The sequence below is a fragment of the Xiphias gladius genome, chromosome 2, assembly GCF_016859285.1.
Source record: "Xiphias gladius isolate SHS-SW01 ecotype Sanya breed wild chromosome 2, ASM1685928v1, whole genome shotgun sequence".
Lineage (NCBI taxonomy): Eukaryota > Metazoa > Chordata > Actinopteri > Istiophoriformes > Xiphiidae > Xiphias > Xiphias gladius.
The window spans coordinates 7,625,706-7,645,702 of NC_053401.1; the positions used below are offsets into that span (position 1 = coordinate 7,625,706).

General features: G+C 41.5%; 1 protein-coding gene across 6 annotated transcripts; it reads left to right on the forward strand.

The window, feature by feature from the left end:
• The first annotated feature begins 902 nt into the window (after window positions 1–902).
• On the forward strand, window positions 903–18,669 carry impdh1b (IMP (inosine 5'-monophosphate) dehydrogenase 1b). 6 transcript variants are annotated; one of them, XM_040145950.1, is made up of 16 exons: window positions 903–1,503; window positions 7,145–7,243; window positions 7,412–7,492; window positions 11,122–11,170; window positions 12,744–12,845; window positions 12,954–13,028; window positions 13,504–13,710; window positions 13,834–13,921; window positions 14,021–14,220; window positions 14,522–14,612; window positions 14,834–14,929; window positions 15,460–15,603; window positions 15,748–15,892; window positions 15,998–16,141; window positions 16,234–16,317; window positions 17,032–18,669. In XM_040145950.1, the coding sequence occupies exons 1-16, from the start codon at window positions 1,280–1,282 to the stop codon at window positions 17,051–17,053; spliced, it is 1,851 nt and encodes a 616-aa protein (XP_040001884.1). In that variant the 5' UTR covers window positions 903–1,279; the 3' UTR covers window positions 17,054–18,669. The 6 variants fall into 6 exon arrangements, with proteins under 6 accessions (XP_040001884.1, XP_040001892.1, XP_040001893.1 ...); XM_040145958.1 differs by having other exon boundaries at window positions 904–1,503; window positions 7,415–7,492; XM_040145961.1 differs by lacking the exon at window positions 903–1,503 and adding an exon at window positions 4,688–4,908.
• Window positions 18,670–19,997: the final 1,328 nt, after the last annotated feature.

The following is a 19,997-nucleotide window of genomic DNA, read 5'->3' on the forward strand; positions in this document are numbered from 1 at the left end:
AAATAATACATGCAGGTCATAGGGGATCATTCTTTTGCAAACAAATGCCTCTGAAACAATTAAGAGGGATTATGTAAGACTGACACTTTGGTCCAAGCTTCACTCAGCAATGTCGAGGTACAAGTACACGTTGTGTTAGATTGTAGGTCTGACCCCGGCCTCTGACTTTTTTAGGAAGTGAAATGGAAATTTTACGAGGCCTGCACAAAGCATAAGAAGCAGTAGAAATCATACACGTGGGTCCTGGTAAGAGAAGATAGATTGATCAAGTCCAGAGGTGTAAAAAAAAAAAAACTGCTCTTTGCCAAATACTGATAATGCTATGTTTGCTGTATGTATTTGGTTTTCGTAGAGGCCACTGAGACAAATAAAAATAACACACCACAGTGATGATCTTGCCGTTCGAGCGGTAAACATGCGCTGCTCTCTTTGCAGAGCTTGTCTCTGGTCCTATGCATTCTAATTCTGAAATCCTCTTTGTATAAGTGATGTGGTGCCGCCGACAGAGAGCGGGATTAACCTATGCAATAGAGAGGGAGCAAGACCGAGAGAGCTTCATGGAGCACTCAGCAGGACAGCACCATTCACTCCATTCAACTTGTGGAGGAAACGCTCAGGGCATCGACTGCTTTATCCAACGTATAAGTGCAGTACGGGGCTCTGCTGTGCTCCTCTCCCTTTCCATTACCTTTTCATGACAGAAGAATCTCCTCCACGATTTGAAAGACATCGGCACAACCGCCTCTCCACAACAACCCTGTGCCGCTGGCATCATTTCCACAGCGACACCCTCTCAGTGGGAGAATCTCCTAGGTGACGCCCTCTATTGACACGCCTAGAGGTGGCTGGTGCCTTTTTGTAGGCAGGTGCATCCTGTGCAGGAGCAGACTGAGTAGCCTGACACTGGTCTTGTTTTTTTTCTGTTTTTCTCTCTGTGGGAAAACCTATGCAGCTCTGTATCTAGTTGGGAATTTAGCAGCTGCAGAGCACATAGAGCAGGCACTGGAATTCAGATAAGAATATTAGAAACAAATGGAGAGCTTGTATTTGTTTTGCAAAATGTGACTCCTAAACTTTTACTAAACTTTGGTTATGAAGTTCATATAATTGCAGGGTTGCAGCAAAAAATCAGTCACTTCTGTTTTGACCCAAAAGTAACCTTCGGCTGTTGGATATCTTGTCTGACTTCGTACATTGTGTTTAAAAGCAAGAAACAGCTGAAAAGCTGCAAAGCAAGGCTAAAGGGCTACTGGATTAAGAGACTGAGCCTGGACAGACGATGGAAGGGTATGGTTATGAGCACTTTGGTGCAGAAGGAGCGAGGGAGAGCCTGCAGGTGGATTATCGGAGGATTGTGGGGGACACCCAGCCGCCGCCACGTACCATCGTTGGATCCAGAGAAAGCGAACAGTGTTTCCGGCAAACCTCACATGGCCACGGACACGAAACCGCAGCCCAGAGATACAGTGCCACACGCATCCAGGCTGGTCTCGGCCCAGAGAGGTGAGTTACGGGGAAACTATAGGGAGACTGAATCACATTCAGCTGTAACTCAAACAGTGTGTAGGTTGAAATACATCTGTTTGTTTCATTATTTTCACAGAATGTGTCCGAAAAGGTTTTTGGAGCTATAGTATTTGTTATTGCAAATTTGCCTGCTGCAGAATTAATTTCTTTCCAGCAAGTTTGGGAATTTAAATAAATCAGACTTTACAAAAAGAGGGTCAATCTTGGTTCTAAAAAGATAAGTGCAAAAGCAAGACTATAAATGACTTTGCAATAATAGAATGACTTAATAATTTCAACCCTCAATGCCAACGTCCATGGTAAAATAAAATGATGATGCTAACTCAGTCCTCGAACTCTCATGCTTTCACTGGCTGTGCCTTCATCAGGCTGCACATGTAAATTAACTTCATGCCATCCAGTCTGTTTACATTACCAAACACGCTTGCATTGAGATCAGTTTGCAAAAGCCCTCGAGGTTGAGTCCCTTGCTTTGGATGACCCACTTCATTTTTGAGTTGTTCGAAGGCCCTGGAGATAGCACTTTTAGCTCACGAGCAGATGCCAAAAAAAAAAAAAAGGGAGATCTTAAGTTGTCAGGTTGTATTTTTATCGCGGCTCTTCTGCCCCTCACTCACACAGACAATTCTGCGATGCACCATCGAGGCAGGAGTGAGCAGCATGCTGCAGGGAGGATAAACAAGGCTGAATCAACTGCTCAGAATAGCTACAGTGCATAAAGGAACCACTGAACCATATCTGCAATGACCCACATTTAATTTGACACAAACACAGAGTGGGAAACAGATCCCCCTGAGTCACCCTGGTAGACACATCTAGCAACCCTCACCTAAGATTATCGTAGAAGAAGGGAGGACTGTGAGATATACTGGGTTACAGGGAAGCCCACATGGTTCACCTTCTATTTGACATTGTATTTGACATCTCTGCAAGAAATGATCAATATACAACTGGTTACTAATAGGACTAATGTTACACAAAAACTAAATTAAATATTCCATGTATCTGTAGACAACACCCTGTTGGTTCAACTTCAATAAACCTGCCCTCGAGTCACACTTCCAGTAGCTGCCTTAGCTGAAAGTGAAAGCACACTAAAAAAATATGACTCCCCATTCCCAACTCTGAATCATAATCCCTACATTCTGACTGTCGGATCTGCATTTGTTTTTGTTTATGCCATGATTCGCAACTCCATGACATTACACATTAAAAACACATTACAATGTTAGCCATCTATTTGGCTGGCACTGCTTGGAATATCTGTGTCAAGCTGCCGTGGTTTGATTTCCACATGCAAGATTGTTTAAGGTGATCGCAGTCCTGCGAGGAGATAGGCTGGAACACATGTTGTGAAAGTCCCAAATGCGGAAAAAGTTTTTTTGGTTTTTTTTTTTGGCAGGACATATGACAAAAAACTTGTATTGCCAGTAAAACATTTTATTCTGGTTATTCTGCTTCGTGAAGGTGTAGAAGAGGTGATGAGAGATATTGACAGCCCCGTTTTTAGATTTGAAAACGCAACAGTGATTTTCTGTCAGCAGCTCATGCCAGCAATTTATGTCGTTGACAGCTTGATGAGAGGAGCCACGTGCTGACAGACTGTCAAGTAATGTGAAGGCGCACGAGTCTGCACTGGAGAGGGACGGCAAGAGTCAGTATGTGCGGTTTGATGTTGCTTCTCTTTGCAAGAAAGCCAAGTTACTGTCCAACACTTATCTCCCAGCATCATCATGGGGTTTCGGCACTGCTTTTTGAATTCCTTCTTAAAAGACTTCTGCTCATTACATAAAACTTCCTCATTAGATTTCACAGCAACTAACTGAATAAGCTTTAGAAAGATGTGTTTCTCTCATACTGCTCGAACTTGCCGTTGTTCCCTCAACAAACAGTTGCAAACAGGTCACCACACTGAAGGCAGCTACAACACTGGGTGCACAATTTATGAGGCTGTTCATTGTTATATCCACTTTTGTACTGTACAGTACATTGCATATACTTAAGGTATTAGAATTTTAAAAAAAAAAGGCCGCGAGTCTGATCCATATTAAGATTTTATCTCCCTTAACATAACATTAGCTACGCTCTGCTACACGTGGCGACTCTGTGCGCTTCTTGCAACCATTCTCATGTGAATAAAATGTGGTTGGTGCTGGCTTTTGACTGCACATAATCCAGTTTAGATGATTTACATGTGACCAAAATTCAGGCCGTGCTGCCACAATTTAACGTTAAGTTTCTTTAAGTTAAGGAAAATGAAGGCATGAAATTTTCCACTCTGGGAAGGCAAATCAGTGTGCCCATAAACATTCACCAACGGCTCTGAGAGAATTACTTATCCACCCAATTTCCTCCTTCACATTGTTTAAGTCCGTGCCCACATCCACTCTACTTAGCTCTACCAAGCACTGTGTCCACACCATCAGATAAGTCCAGCGAACAACATGAGGACGTATTACGATAAACATAACTATATAACCAAAAAAAAAAGTGTATCAAGCACGCTATATTTTGCTCTGAACCTTTGACATTACACTAAAAATGCTAATTTTACAAAAAACTAGACCTATCGACCAAATGAAAGAAAAACTTAAACTGCCAAAGCACAATGGTAAAGGAAATACTCTGATCCTTGACCTCAGTGACATTTGCAGTACCACAGTGTAAAAGTACTCTATCACAAGTAAAGGTAGAGGTATTATCAGCACGATTTTATTAAAAAGTCAACAGTAAAAGTAGTCATTATGCAGCAATACTGATTGAAAGTTTAATCTATGACAATGCATAGCATTTTATATTTATATGTCAAATCTTTATGTGAAAAGTAACTACTTAAAACTGGCTTATATGCACAGTGGAGTGAAAAGTACAGTATTTCCATTTTATAATATAGAGGATGTATAAACATGCATCATGGAAGCAATCAAGTAATGTGCCTCAAAATGTACCTGAGTAAATGTAGCCTACATAGTAGCCGTCCAAACCCTAAAACAATAAAAATGAAAGTACAGGAAATCTTTCTGGCTCTGATAAGAAGCCCAACTGGTGTCCAAGCAGTGAACCGTGCCAATGGACCGGCAGGTCTGATAAAGAGGCCTGCCTAAGTCGGTAAAAAACTTTGACATGAGTCACTCCTGCTGCGCGCGTAACCCTTTTCGTTCCACCTCCAATAATCCTGATTTCGCAGCGGCAGGATGCAGAGGGTTAAACCCGCCTCCGAGGGGGATGTGACGCTGATGCTCGGATACACACACTAACACCAACACGCACTGTCTGCAGACAGCGACAGGCAATCACTTCTTCCACACTTTAATGCAGACCAGTGCGTTTGCATCTTGGAGCCACGAACGACCCGTGTTTTCATCTAGTTTGTTCTTCGAGGTAAAGTCAATTGCAGCATCCGTCGTCGCCTTCAGCCTGACTTCTGCAGGTCCACTCCGGGGAAAGTTGCTTCCCTTTCGTCAACGTGGGCACCAGGTCCCTTGCGGCGGCTAGCTACCATTACTCGGTCTGGGAGAAGATGTTGGGGGGTTTACGCTAGCCGAGGGGCTACCTAGTTTAAAACGCGTTCTTACCCATCGCTGGATAGAGCAGCTCCAAAGTCTCCGGAGGCTTCCTCGTAGGCGAAGACACAATAACCACGTTGCTAATGCTAAATGCTAACGGTTGATCCCACATGTCTGCGATTCAAACGTAACCTGGACGCAGCCTAGGTCTGGTCTGCCAAAAGTTCAGATGCATACACATTGGCGACTTAGTAACGAGTCTGCACCAGATATGACAGCTTGATAGTGCCGTTAATAGGGTGGAGCTTACCTGCCTGTACACGCCGATACAAATTTCAATGAGGTAACATTCAAAATTGTATTGCAACGTTAGCTACATCATGTACCTGAGCGCTATGGCAGTGAAGACGTGACTATTTCAACATGCTAAAACTCGTGGGCTAGTGAAAACAGTAATCACTTGTGTCAAAACACTGACTGATGATTTACGAGAGGTCTTAGTCAACTCGGCTGTTAATTTAACGTTTACATCACTGAATGTTGGTCGGGTTAATCGCCAGCCATATTGCCAGCTGGCTGATGAAACGGTGTGTCCAGTCTGCCTGGCTAACCCTTTGCTAACATTACAGGTATTATTACCCCAGGCTAATAATTAATAGTGTTAGACCCCAGTTTTTATGGTGTCTTCGTCAACATATTTATGTAGTGCTTCGCGTGGGTTACTAATACATGCGTTAATTTCATTTCACGTAACTTTAATTGTACCTATGGAAGGGTTAGCTTAATTTCAACCGAAAACAAAGTAACATCGTCTCCCATTCGCGTGGCTGGAAATGTTAGATACAGCATTATTTAGATCGGCCTTTATGCAAACATAAAGCCCGGCGTGTGTCGTTCAAAGCAAGGCCGAACCCACTTCAAAATTCTGTCAAAATAGTGTTGTCTCTGTTCTCAGAACTGCGTTATACTGGGTGGAAACATGTCTTAGACCATTTAGCATATAATAGGAGCCACCCTTCAGCTCGGCGTACATTGAACACTCGAAACACTACAAAAAATTTCAGATTTTAGGGACGGTTCACCCGTTATTCCCACACTATTCCTCTAAAATACATTGAGGTTAACGCTATCCAATCCGTAATTTAAATGTAAGACTATTTTAAAAGGGCTTTAAGTGGTGCTGTTATGTTGGTTTTTAAGACAAAGTGGTTAACCAGGCATTGGGGCTCTGAATTGTGAGAGATGCGAGGGGGGTAACATGGATAACGTTACTAGCGTAGATAGAGTTGTGATAGAGATGATCATCACAAAGGCAGGTCTGAAGGAGCGGCTAATGTTTGCTAGCGATCGATAAGGTAATGTGGGTCACCAGGGCAGTGGACGTTAATCGCTCTGGTCGGGACGAGACATTTTGAGGATGTTATGATCTACGAAGATCGCGTTTCATAAATTTTTATAGCATTTCGCCTCGGCACCCCGCCCCTTAAAATCTAAACTGTGCGCTGCTAGCGGTCCAGTGAAATGCTAGTGGGTCACTCGGCCATATTTTGCTTGACACGCGGCCGTGTGGGGACCGATGCACTGTTGCCATTTGCTGTAGGTATTTTCCGATGCGCTCGACATCTGTTTTGGATATAATAGCGGTTTTAACATTTTGAATGTAGAGACAAAAAAAATTCCCTCTGTCTCCCTCCCAGCACAAAACCCAACATAGGATTTTTACAGTGACGTAACGGTGTTTGTGTGACTCGATTATGCGCGATCTTATCGCAGTCAGTGATATTTCTGTATCTCCAGCAGTGTCGCTTTAATAGTGGTAACATGTGTGTGTCCTTAATTTTGTACAGCGGCTATTACGGTTTATTACAGGATTATTAGTGGAAGAAGCGGTCGCATCTTGCACCTGCCACGAAAGGAGCACTGACCTGAGGCTGGTGGGGAAATGTTGATGTTGCTATGGTTATGTCTTCCTGTGAGAGAGTCACTGAAGCTCTGCCCTGCAAAGTGGATGTCTAGTGTTCTTGCAGAGCATATCACTGTCTGTAGGTGAGCACTGTCTGATTTCTGGGCTGCACAGTTGATTGAAGTTGCCTCTCTTTATCATTTGGCAGCATGGCGGATTACTTGATCAGTGGTGGCACAGGCTACGTACCTGAGGATGGACTCTCAGCTCAGCAGCTCTTTTCGATTGGAGATGGCCTCACATACAAGTAAGTTTCCCTGCGTCGCAGACTTTTGATTTGCTCTTTTGAAAATCTCAACAAAGTAATGAAATCAATTCATAGTAAGGTCTCCTGATTTTAAAACCTCACCTGCGCGCAACGGTGGGTGAAGTGTACGCACCAGTGCTTTGTAATGGCCAACACATTTTGAACCAGCAGATCTGACCAACAGTGCGTTGTCTCCGATGGTCATACGGCTGAAGAGCTATGCTCTAAAGGAGATGGGTTGACTTACAAGTGAGTAAAACAGTCGTCTTCAAACTGTTTTGAAACTGTGCAATCCTGTGAAATCCTCTGTCTCTCCAAATAGTTAATTCATAAGGGGGAAGCAAATGACTGTCCTTCTATAAAGCAACTTGACTTTGACTTTGAAGCAAACCTCACCAAAACCTCAATCTGATGTCATGAAAGTGCATGAATGCAGAAGATATAAGGAGTGCTTGTTGGAATGCTCAACTTGATCATGGTCATGGGGATGAAATTTGCTTCCAGTGGACAACTTAATTATTAACTTCAACTAACCATCAAAGTTCACGACCTGTCCTGTGAATGCAGCATGCATGACAGAGCAGCTTGTGCACTTTCTTGCAGACACTTTGCTTTCATGAAGGTACTAATTAAGCACTAATTTCTCACCGCTTACTTACCCTCACACTCCTCTGGTAGGCATTCTGGTGACACATGAAGAATGCTTTATAGTTCATCATAAATCATCATGCATTTTGACAAATGATTTTCTTAATTAATCCATGTATTCACCTCTTATTTTCTTGATTATAAATAACAAGAAGCAACGAATTGGGCAACACAGTTGTAGTGGTTGTAGGACACAGAGAAGCATGCCATTTTTTCTTACCTTGCATTTGCTCTACTAAAACGTTCTCCTAAAGTCATCACAGTGCTTTACCTTGAACATGTTTTGCCACAGGTCCCAACAACTGCTACAATCAATGCTTAAGATGCCTTCTCAGTATTCCCCGAAAAACCCTTAGTAAATGTATTATTTTGTATAATACATGGTAGATAAATGTCCATGTTCCATTATTAACTGCATAAGTCCAACAAAATTAGATTTCGATTAAAGTGATTTCAAGAATAGTGGGAAGGTTGTATCAGCTCACAATCATCAATTCTTTGCTCTAACTGAAAATGTAATGATGTTCAAGTGTGTCCACGTGAAACCGAATAACACCCTCCACATTGTAATCAAGCACATCACGATGGAAGGGAAGGTATTGCACATGATGGCCAGAATTGACATCATGTGAATTGCAGGAGGAATTGGGGTGAATGAGGTTGGTTTGAGGATGATATAGTCTGCATGAGTCTTTACATGCCATTCTTCCTGTGTTTCAACCTGCTAATAACGCAAGTGTGACAAATACAGTACAGATAATGGTGGAAGAGTTTCAGCTTTTATTGTTAGGGTTCTTTTTATAAATCCAAAGTTCGTAGTTGTAAATCTTTTAACTTACTAATTTACTCTGAGTAAAGGAAGAAGAAAGAGAGCCAGCCAAAGAAAGTGAGACACAGGAAAACAGAAACAGCTTTTGGAGAGAAACAGCTTCCTGCAGATGGCTGAAGGTCAACCAGGTGCAGAAATCATGTCCCGGGCATGACCTTGAACTTGTTCTCTTAATCCAATTTGCTTTCGATCTCCGTATTTCTGTCTGAAGTCTTGAAATGGCCTCAAAAGTAAAGATGTCCTACTGCTTTTGCCTGAGTATGGACAGTCTGTCTATGGCTCTGTTAACAACACATTGATGAACTGTATTTATTATGCATAGACACTGTAAAATACATATACGAGGAAGTTTAAAAGTGCCTCTTATGCCACTTTCTCACACAAGTCCCAGGCTATTGCCATCTACACAAGACTGAGGGTTTCAACCAAACTATATCCTTTAAACGATACACAGGAGACCACATGGTTCAGAACTGTCCACTGATCACGGGCTGTGCCTTTTTAATTAACACTAAATCTGATCTGTCCCACCTTTTTTAAAAATTCTGAAGGGCAAGTTCCATGGCAAACCCAAAGCAATTCCCAATAAATCATGATAACAGAGTAGCGTAAATCACTGTTGATTACGTCAGATGTAGGGCCGGTGTGTTACCAGCACAGATTTTGTGTTATTCATACAGCAGAGTAGTCAGTAGCAACTGCTAACTGTAGTGTAATAATAGTCTACTGTTGGCTTTTTTTTGGCAAACGAACCAAATAAAGTGATGTTAGTCAGACATACATGTTACTCATTGAGGTCCGCCATTATTAAACTTGCTGCTACATCTTTTAAAAACAAAACAAACCAAAAAAAAAACCAACTGGGTGCCATGCTGTCATACGCGTTGATGTTTTTTGGGTATGGACATAGCAATGCTGTAGATTCTCTTACATGTCTCAGCCACGCCCAGCCATGGCACAGACAGACAGGTATCTGTACAAGCAGGTGAAAACCAGCTGTGGCCACGGTTGTACTTTGAAACTCTCCCGCTTAGCATTATACATTTGTCTTATACATTTGTGATTTAAGAGTCAAATGAAAACCATAATCATCACCGAGCCAGTGTTTTCTTTAGGATCCAAAGCCACTCAATGAGCTCTTGTGTAGCGCTGAACCTGAGTCAGTAGATGCAGCCTGTGTGCTGCAGCCGAGGTTTGTGGCTGCCGCTAAATGCTAGCAGATGTGTGCTGGACTTCCCACTTGTCCCTACGTTGGTTTGTGGGCGTTTGGGGGAAACAAACAAGACTCTTCTGTTGCAGTGTCCCATATAGTGTGGCTATTTCAGACCTCCATTTTCCCCACCCACCCTAGAGCAGAAAAGATGAGGGCAATTTGTCAACAGATTGTTGCCCCCCCCCTCCACAAACACACACACACACACACACACACACAGACACACACACACACACACACACACACACACACTCCTGCTCTCATTTAGACTTGATAATGTGCACCCGTAGTGCTCACCATTTACTTGTCTCACTTATTCTCGCCTTGAAGTTTCCCCCTCCAGTTTCCTCCAACGTGTATTTGGCATACAAAGCTGTCTTTATTCCTCCCATCTTTCCATCTGTCTCCTGCCTGATTTCACACCCATCTGCAAAAACCACAAAGTACATACAGAGTTGGGCTGAAAAACAAACACACCATTCCTCTGTCTAGCTCCTGCTTTCCCACTCATCTTGCTCCACCTCTCATTTTGTTTATACAAGTCAAGAGCTGAAAAAAAAAAAAAAAAAAAAAAAAAAACAGTACTAGCACAGGATGCACCCAGCTACACTGAGTGTCTGCACTCAGCCACTATGCCACTTGGCAATATTTTGGGAACCATGAGTAGACATAAAAGAGTATCCAGCAATATGTTGCGGGCTCCAAACTGTGCTGCTGTCCTAGTTGAAATTGTTTAACAGAAGGAGATAAGTAGAAAAAGATCAGGTAATCTTTTAAGTCAACAACTAGGAAAAAGGTCTAACAAATATTTAATTACAGCCTCATAACAGCTTATGATTGCTATCAGAATCTCATTCACATTCTTGGCTATTCTGAATCATAACCCTTTTTTTTTTTCTTATCACATTCACATCTGTGTTGTTTACCCATCTTTTTCAGTAGCGCTCTCACCCTGTGACTTCAACCTGCTCATAGTGTAGGGAAACTTTTTTTTTTCTTTTCTTTTTTTCTTTTTTTTTTTTCCTTTTTTTTTTTTTTTTTTTTTGGAGACATTTTGTAGAATTTACTACAAATGTTGCTTAGTCATGTTGGTTTAAAGACAAGGAACTCTTTAGCTTCTGGCACCTCATAGCACTGCTAGGTTTCAAGCATTAGCCCCTTACTTTGCATTTTTATTATGTCTTTCAGTGACTTCCTGATTTTACCTGGCTTCATCGACTTTACATCAGATGAAGTGGTGAGTACACGTATGATTGCAGATATACAAAAGGGCATGTGAGATCTTTTACTATTTATGAAAAGTTGCAAGTAACTGTCATATCTGAGTAGAGACTTTCCTGTGTGTGAACGCACAGTGTAGCAGTGTCAGCAGACAGACTATTCTTGGCAGAGCCACTTCCTTAACCGTCAGCCTTATTACAGTGGAGACTTTTTAATTTTTTTTAAACAAACCTCTCTACTCAAGACCTCAGCGTCACTTTGGTAATTGCAGCTCTTACAAAAATAGCGTTGCTTTTGCCCTTGTAAAACCGTCTGCATCATTTCTTCTCTCATGCTGCCCTGCTATTTTTTCCCGATGTGGTTACCCACCGGCTGCTCCCTCACCCTTGTGTTTACATTTGTGTCTGGTTGGTTGCTCATCCACCTCTCTCAACAGATGAGGGGAGAGTTAATCTCCGAGCTTTAGATGAGATCCCTCTCTTCTGCTTTTTCCATCTCGGAGGGTTTTAAATTAATAGATATCTTTAATCTCTCGCTGTTTCTTTCAGAGTTAAGGAGAGCTCTCTTTACTGTGTGAGCTGCCTGACTGCCTCACCGTGTTGTCATGGGTTAGTTGTCTCCACAGGATCTCGGTCTGCCCTAGTTTTCCACTGGATAGTGGGCCTATTCAAGCTTGAATAACACAAATGCTTCCAGATTTGGTCACAACTTCGAATTGAGCAGTTCATGTGCACACACAGCAGCTCAGTAGATAGAACTGAAATTTGTAATATACTTTTAGGTCTGCATGCACTGGGTAAGGTTTTAGAAACGTGAAGAGAGGCCGCGTGCCAGGAGCTGTTGTGGGAGATTCCTTGGGGTCGTGATGTTCTTGACATGCTGTCCTAACTCTCAGTTGAATTTAGCAGGTTAGTGCAGTTGTGCTCTCCAAATTGAGAAATGGTGTTAGGTGATTTCTTTCGCTTTCACCATGACCCTCTGAGAAAAGCAGCGAGCAGCCTCCATAGTTTATGTCTGTCTCAGATAAGGAGTAAAAGCTTGGACCCCATAAATCTCATATGCTGATTTTCCCATGTGAAAGGAATGTCATTGTTTTCTCTCTCCCAGCTGAAGATAGCAAAAATCTGGCAATGGCTATTGTGGGAATGAGTAAGAAGTGAGAGGTTAACCTGGCTGTTGGAGATACTGCAGTATGGCTAATTTCCATTTTATCCAGACAGTGTCAGGTTTCCGTTGCTGTTAGATCAATCATGAACTTTATTTCGTCGACAGACATCACATAACACAAATAAACACTTAGTGGCACGCCAAAACTAGTATGTATATTTTTGGTCAAAAGGAGCTTTTGTAACGTACAGATATCGTATAAAAAGTCTGCTTAAATTGACCTCTTTGGCCTCTTGTCACATGAGGTTATGTCCTTTTAGCGTCCTTGAGAGGGATTAAATGGCATTAACCACTTCTGCAAGAGTACAGTACTGTAGATCTCCCAAGTTCAGTCTGCCCCCTGGTGGAACATGTGCAAAATGTCAAATAGACTCAACATGTTAAGACTCTTAAATGTACATTGCTGTCTTTTTGTTTCCCAGGACCTGACATCAGCACTGACCAGGAAGATCACACTGAAGACCCCCCTCATCTCCTCCCCCATGGACACTGTCACAGAGTCAGCCATGGCAATTGCTATGGCGGTAAGCTACCGCTTTGCCAAAACTGCTAAAATATTGTAAAAGACCAATAATATTTCCATAATTTGCACCATTCTAAAATCCACACATGGTTCCTTTTCAATTTGGCAGCTAATGGGAGGCATTGGCATCATTCACCACAACTGCACACCAGAATTCCAAGCCAATGAGGTCCGCAAGGTTAAGGTAAACGTCCTTCCGTCCTCATTTCCTTCTTATCCTTCATATGTACAAGTGACTATTTTCAAAACCTTCTTTGTAATCTATGTTAAACTGTCTCGGCATTTTGCAGTTAAGACAAATGTTCACTAATCATGTTTTGGTAGTAGTAGAAGTATTGTTATTGTTTTTATTGTCTTGTTGTCATTTCAAGTCATTTCTCATTTTGTCCCTGTATAGGTTATGGTAATTGTCTTCTTTCCATGTTTTTTTTTTTTTTTTTTTTTTTCGTGTGAGTTTTGTTTTTTGTTGTTGTTGTTACATTTAATTTTGTATTGTTGTGTTTGTATATTGCTATTAATTTATCGTTGAATGTCTTGTGTGTAACGTTTGGTTTTGTGCTGTTTTTTTAATTTTAATTTTTTTTTTTTGTTGCTCTTTGCACAAATCAAGAGAAAAAAAATGAATAATTAAAATAATTATGTTTTGGTTTGGTTTCCAGAGGTTTGAGCAGGGTTTTATCACAGACCCAGTTGTGATGAGTCCGCGCCACACAGTTGGGGATGTGTTTGAGGCCAAAGTAAGACACGGCTTCTCTGGTATTCCTGTCACAGAGACAGGCAAAATGGGCAGCAAACTGGTGGGCATCGTCACCTCCAGAGATATTGACTTCCTTTCTGAGAAAGACCATGATAAACCTCTGGAGGAGGTGTGTATTTTCTTTATTTTAATTTCATTTTTTTGTTTCGTATGTCCATCAGTTTAAAAATGTTTGTATTGGCATCACTCATCTGATTATCTTTCCACTGAAATTGTGCCGATGATCTCCTAGGCTATGACTAAGAGGGAGGAGTTGGTTGTGGCTCCGGCTGGTGTTACCCTGAAAGAAGCCAATGATATTCTGCAGCGTAGTAAAAAAGGTGAATAAAGGATGGATTCATGAAAGCAGCTTTTTCTCGTTGGAGATTGGTCTCTTTCATGGAATTTAACAACCTGTCTTTCATTTTCTCTGTAACCAGGCAAGCTTCCCATTGTAAACGATAACGACGAACTGGTGGCCATTATTGCCAGGACAGATCTGAAGAAGAACAGGGACTACCCGCTGGCCTCCAAAGACTCACGCAAACAGCTGCTGTGCGGCGCCGCCATAGGCACCAGGGAGGACGACAAGTACAGACTGGACCTCCTAGTGCAGGCTGGCGTGGATGTTGTTGTACTGGTGGGTGTTTTCGATGGTGGAATTGTGACTGATCTATGTCTTATCACTGGTGCCAATCATAACAGTGTGAGAAGGCCAGGACCAAGCTTAGGTGTTTTGTTTGAGCAGAGAGTTTATGTATAATTGCATCTGAAAAGGATCCTCAAGTGCTAATGTTAGTTAACAACATGTTTTTTCTTCAATTAAACTTGCAGGAAGTATGAAAAACATTTTACGTGTGTGTGAGTGAGTGAGTGAGAAAAATGTCTTTATAATATGCATACTGTATGTACTTTAACCGAGGGCATTTTTGCATTTCTAGGACTCCTCACAAGGCAACTCAGTGTACCAAATCAACATGATAAATTATATTAAACAGAAGTATCCAGAATTGCAAGTGGTGGGAGGAAATGGTGAGTTTGTTGACAAGGGAAACACTTTTAAGTATACTGGTGTTGCTGTTTCGTTCTAAATATCTACATATGGGTGGGGGAAAAAAAAGCATTGGCCTAAGGACTTTAATTTTTTTACACACAGCACTCCCTGCTTTTTTTTGGCAGCTTTCTTATATCAACAAAACATAATCCTTTGCACACATTTCCTGACGCTTCTTTTTGTTTTTCTCCACCTGCAGTGGTTACCGCGGCCCAGGCCAAGAATCTGATCGATGCTGGCGTGGATGCTCTAAGAGTCGGCATGGGCTGTGGCTCCATCTGCATCACACAGGAAGGTACTCTGTCCATCTCCTGAAACCAGCTAGAGCACAATTTCTCGTTCTCATGGTCGAAGTACCGGAAAAGCATAAATGGAAGTCAAACAACAGAATTCTGTACGGTGATCATGTAAGCACCTGTGAATTTAAATATAGGGGAAAGAAGAATACATGGTAAAGAAATCATACATCTATAGCTGTAGCACATTCATCCTTGCTGTACATGAGCTACAGTGAGAAGGTAGCTAGCGGTAACAAATACCCTGAGACCACTCCTAGTTGTCATGGTGATCTGCCAAGGCCCCATTCTGGGTTGCCATGGGGACTGGGCTCTCATGTTCAGACTAAGTCACGTTCACCAACAAGAAAAGAAGAGACATGTTGCAGCAAAAGGAGACACACCTAAAATATCTTAGTTATCAGTGAAATTGCTTTTTTATTCTGGCAGCTGATTTCTGCTTGTCCCAACTCCCATTCTGCATCACCTGAGCATGTTGTGTGGTTTGTTTCCATGGCAGTCACGTTAAATAATGTTTTCTGGCTTCTAGTCATGGCATGTGGGCGCCCCCAGGGGACCTCGGTGTACAAGGTAGCAGAGTACGCCAGGCGTTTTGGTGTGCCCGTCATCGCTGATGGCGGCATTCAGACTGTGGGCCATGTGGTGAAGGCTCTGTCTCTCGGCGCATCGACTGGTGAGATTTCAAAGATTGTTTAAAAAAAACCAAACATTTTTCTAAATGTTTCAAGTTTTCATAACAAAGTGGTTTATCATAGCAGTGATCACGTTAGATTGGGTAATACAAGAACACAGACATAACTCCTGTTTCCCACTCCAGTTATGATGGGCTCGTTGCTAGCGGCAACCACTGAGGCTCCAGGAGAGTACTTCTTTTCAGACGGCGTGCGGCTGAAAAAGTATCGTGGTATGGGCTCCCTGGATGCTATGGAGAAGAGCACCAGCAGCCAGAAACGCTATTTTAGGTATGACGGAGGTCACAGGTCATAAAAAGCCGGATTCTAAGTGCATCTATTACAATGTCGTGATCCCACAGGACGAATATAAATTGGGTGATGTCTTTTCCACAGTGAGGGCGACAAGGTGAAGGTAGCCCAGGGTGTGTCAGGCTCGGTCCAGGACAAGGGGTCCATCCACAAGTTTGTACCATACCTGATAGCCGGTATCCAACATGGCTGCCAGGACATCGGGGCAAAGAGTCTCTCTGTCCTCCGGTGAGTGGTTTGTATTTGTCTGGATTACTGGTTATAATGCAGATGTTAACTTTTAGGTGTATCACATTTTATAATGTTTCCATTTTCCTCAGTTCCATGATGTATTCTGGAGAGCTAAAGTTTGAGAAGCGCACCATGTCTGCACAGGTAGAAGGAGGCGTTCATGGACTCCACTCGTAAGTACAAAAAAGATCTTTGCTGCATTAAACCATACATTTAGATACTTTCCATAACACTAGTGTACAGTACACTTACTGAGGCTTTACTTTGTCTTTCTGTAGGTATCATGCTTAAAGAATTATGATTTTAAGGTTAATTATTATTCACCTTATTATTATCAAAACTGCAGAAACCAATTTTTGTTTCCCACTTCCGAAAAAACAAACATCCTCCATTTTAAAAGGCCATGCTGAATTGTAGAGGCAGATGCAACATGTCTGTTTTTACACTGAGAGCAGGTTATTTCATCTGCCAGTGCTGGAAGCAGGAATGTGAACTCCAGAACTGTGGATTCTTTGTCGACTCTGTTGATGATTTCAACATTACACTGCTAAGAAAACAGCTTGGCTTCAATATTGTACTTCATGTTAGGTGTTGCAATTTAACAAATGCGGCAAGGGAAAATAAACCTGCTCTATATTAGCAAAGAAAGTTGCCTGAGAAAGGGAAAATGCAGAAAAAAGTGAGTGTTTTCATTTCCCATTATTATTTGCTTACTAGCAGCAAGATTAGTAAAAAAAAAAAAAACGCTGAACGCTATTTCCTGCCAAATACATTCAGGAAATATGACGTAACAGGTGGATACAGTTGTTACAGCAGCTGGTGAAGTGAAACTGGTTTTTATTAGAGCAAACAGTGATTCCTCCCCAATTCTTTTTTCGTCCCCACAGTTACGAGAAGCGGCTTTACTGAACAGAGGGAGGGGGTGGAGCACAAATCAGCAGTGCACATGACGTAACCAATCTAACAGTGACCAAATGTTAAACCGCCACTTCTGCTAAAACGCATACCCACCCACTAAACCCTCCCCTGCGTCATATCCACCGTTGCTCCCTCCGATCCCAACACAGCTGCTTGGGGGGGGGGGGGAAAGAGGCACCGTAGCGAAGTGAGAATCTTCAAACTGGCACCCGACTCTCTGAACACCTGGGATTTTGCACTCAAGAAGCGGCGCATCAGGGTTTTCGGAATGACATACACACCTGTATCTTGAGTATGCAGCCTGCTGGCAGTTGTGTGTGTGTGTGTGTGTGTGTGTGTTTATAGGGAAAGAATGTGAATGACTGTGTGGATGGCAATTGTGGGTAGTGTGTGTGACATAGTTTAAAATGTGTATTGGGACAAACCAAGTGAGGGTGCACTGTGTTTTTTGTCCTTTTATTATTATTATTATTATTATTGAGTCTAAAACAGCCATGGTGCAGATCCCATCAGCATTTTTTTTTTTTTTTTTGGCCGTTTTGGGATCCACGCTTACCAGCAAGCTCCCTGTCAGAAGCCTCACACATCCCAGTTCTTAAACACACAAGTCCTTGTGCGGAAAACAAGATCAAACACTTGTCTCCCTATGTGCAGTGTGTCGGTGTATCATGGCAAACTTGCTTTCGTGCATTTTTTTTTTTTAGACATCACAGGCATATGCTACTTAATACAAGGTAGCTGCTTATATTTCAGCGCTTACTGTTTACTTTGTGTATTGTGGATCCTGAGGTACGAAATAATGCCTAAGGCAGTAACACTGTCGACATTATATCCTCCACTGTCACCTGAAATCGGTTGACAGAACTCAGACCCATAGTTTTTACCACTGTGGACATTCATTTTCCCACCCAGTGATGTCTTGAGCCAAATAATCAGTGTCCCGTCTCAGTGCATAATGTTCGTATGTTGAGCATGGAAGGGACCAAAAGCTGAAGATCAGGTATGTTTGAAAGAAAAAAAAACTAAAATGTATCAATCAAAAATAATTCATAATGAGGAGAATGGTCATTTCTTTGCCCTTAATTTGAATACTTTTAGATCAAACAAACTTTATATTAAACCTGTGTTGTCTCGGGGGCTTTGAATTGAGCATGAAGGGTTTTTGATATGCATGTTTGTTTTTTCACTAAGCCAAACATGGCTGTATTTATATTCTGCTTTATTGTAATTGCATACATACTGCCAAGTGTATTTACACTGTCTCTTACACTCTTCTTTTGGAACTTCAAAACCAAAATTGCCGCAACAAGTCGCTGCTTACCTCGTCACAATTTCATTTCTATGCTCTCAAGGTGTTGCATAGGTTCTGTTACAGGTTTATTTTATTTCTGACTTATGTTTATCTTTACCCGAGAGATGCCTTCAAACAGGGATGGTTAAAGGCTGCAGATCACAGCTCAGTGAAAATGCTTTGAAATGCATAATACCATACACACTCACCTCCTTTTCTTACTTTGAAATAGTATAGCTGTGTTTATCATTCAGCTTATGTAAGACTAGGCTTTTTCTAACATTGTCATACTGGATGTCCCTTTTGCCAGCTGTTTTTTTTTTTTTAGTCATCACAGGCATATGCTACTTAATAAAAGGTAGCTGCTTATATTTCAGCGCTTACTGTTTACTTTGTGTATTGTGGATCCTGAGGTACGAAATAATGCCTAAGGCAGTAACACTGTCGACATTATATCCTCCACTGTCACCTGAAATCGGTTGACAGAACTCAGACCCATAGTTTTTACCACTGTGGACATTCATTTTCCCACCCAGTGATGTCTTGAGCCAAATAATCAGTGTCCCGTCTCAGTGCATAATGTTCGTATGTTGAGCATGGAAGGGACCAAAAGCTGAAGATCAGGTATGTTTGAAAGAAAAAAAACAAATCAAATCAAAAATAATTCATAATGAGGAGAATGGTCATTTCTTTGCCCTTAATTTGAATACTTTTAGATCAAACAAACTTTATATTAAACCTGTGTTGTCTCGGGGGCTTTGAATTGAGCATGAAGGGTTTTTGATATGCATGTTTGTTTTTTCACTAAGCCAAACATGGCTGTATTTATATTCTGCTTTATTGTAATTGCATACATACTGCCAAGTGTATTTACACTGTCTCTTACACTCTTCTTTTGGAACTTCAAAACCAAAATTGCCGCAACAAGTCGCTGCTTACCTCGTCACAATTTCATTTCTATGCTCTCAAGGTGTTGCATAGGTTCTGTTACAGGTTTATTTTATTTCTGACTTATGTTTATCTTTACCCGAGAGATGCCTTCAAACAGGGATGGTTAAAGGCTGCAGATCACAGCTCAGTGAAAATGCTTTGAAATGCATAATACCATACACACTCACCTCCTTTTCTTACTTTGAAATAGTATAGCTGTGTTTATCATTCAGCTTATGTAAGACTAGGCTTTTTCTAACATTGTCATACTGGATGTCCCTTTTGCCAGCTGTTTTTTTTTTTTTTTTTTTTTTTTTAATAAAATGTCCCAGATTGTAAGAGTTGAGTTGCTTTCTCTTATGTGCTAATGTACTATACCCTCCACAGGGGGTTCACTTGACTAACAGAGATCTTGCAGTTGGAATGAATTGTGAGAAAATGTACATGGAAATATATGAAGAAATATATGCCTATATATTCAGACTGCTATGACTGCTGCTTGTTTTCAGTCTCCCACCTAAAGAGATAATTCAGGTTCTAAAAATGTCTTATTTGTCAAGCACTGAGTCCTGTTAGTCCATCTAAAAAGTGCAAATAGAATAAGTGAGATGTTAGGTTTACATTTTTTTTATTTAAGTGTCTCACTTTTTATGATTTAAACTTCAGTTTACGGAACACTTTCAGTTTGCCATACTGGTAGTCTCTGCAACCAGC

Excerpts from the sequence above, each read along its gene's own strand:
- impdh1b (XM_040145950.1), top strand. The coding sequence starts at position 1,280 with ATGGAAGGGTATGGTTATGAGCACTTTGGTGCAGAAGGAGCGAGGGAG. Across the intron at positions 13,922-14,020 it reads TCTGCAGCGTAGTAAAAAAG|GCAAGCTTCCCATTGTAAAC; the intron begins GTGAATAAAGGA and ends CTCTGTAACCAG. Across the intron at positions 14,613-14,833 it reads GCAAGTGGTGGGAGGAAATG|TGGTTACCGCGGCCCAGGCC; the intron begins GTGAGTTTGTTG and ends CTCCACCTGCAG.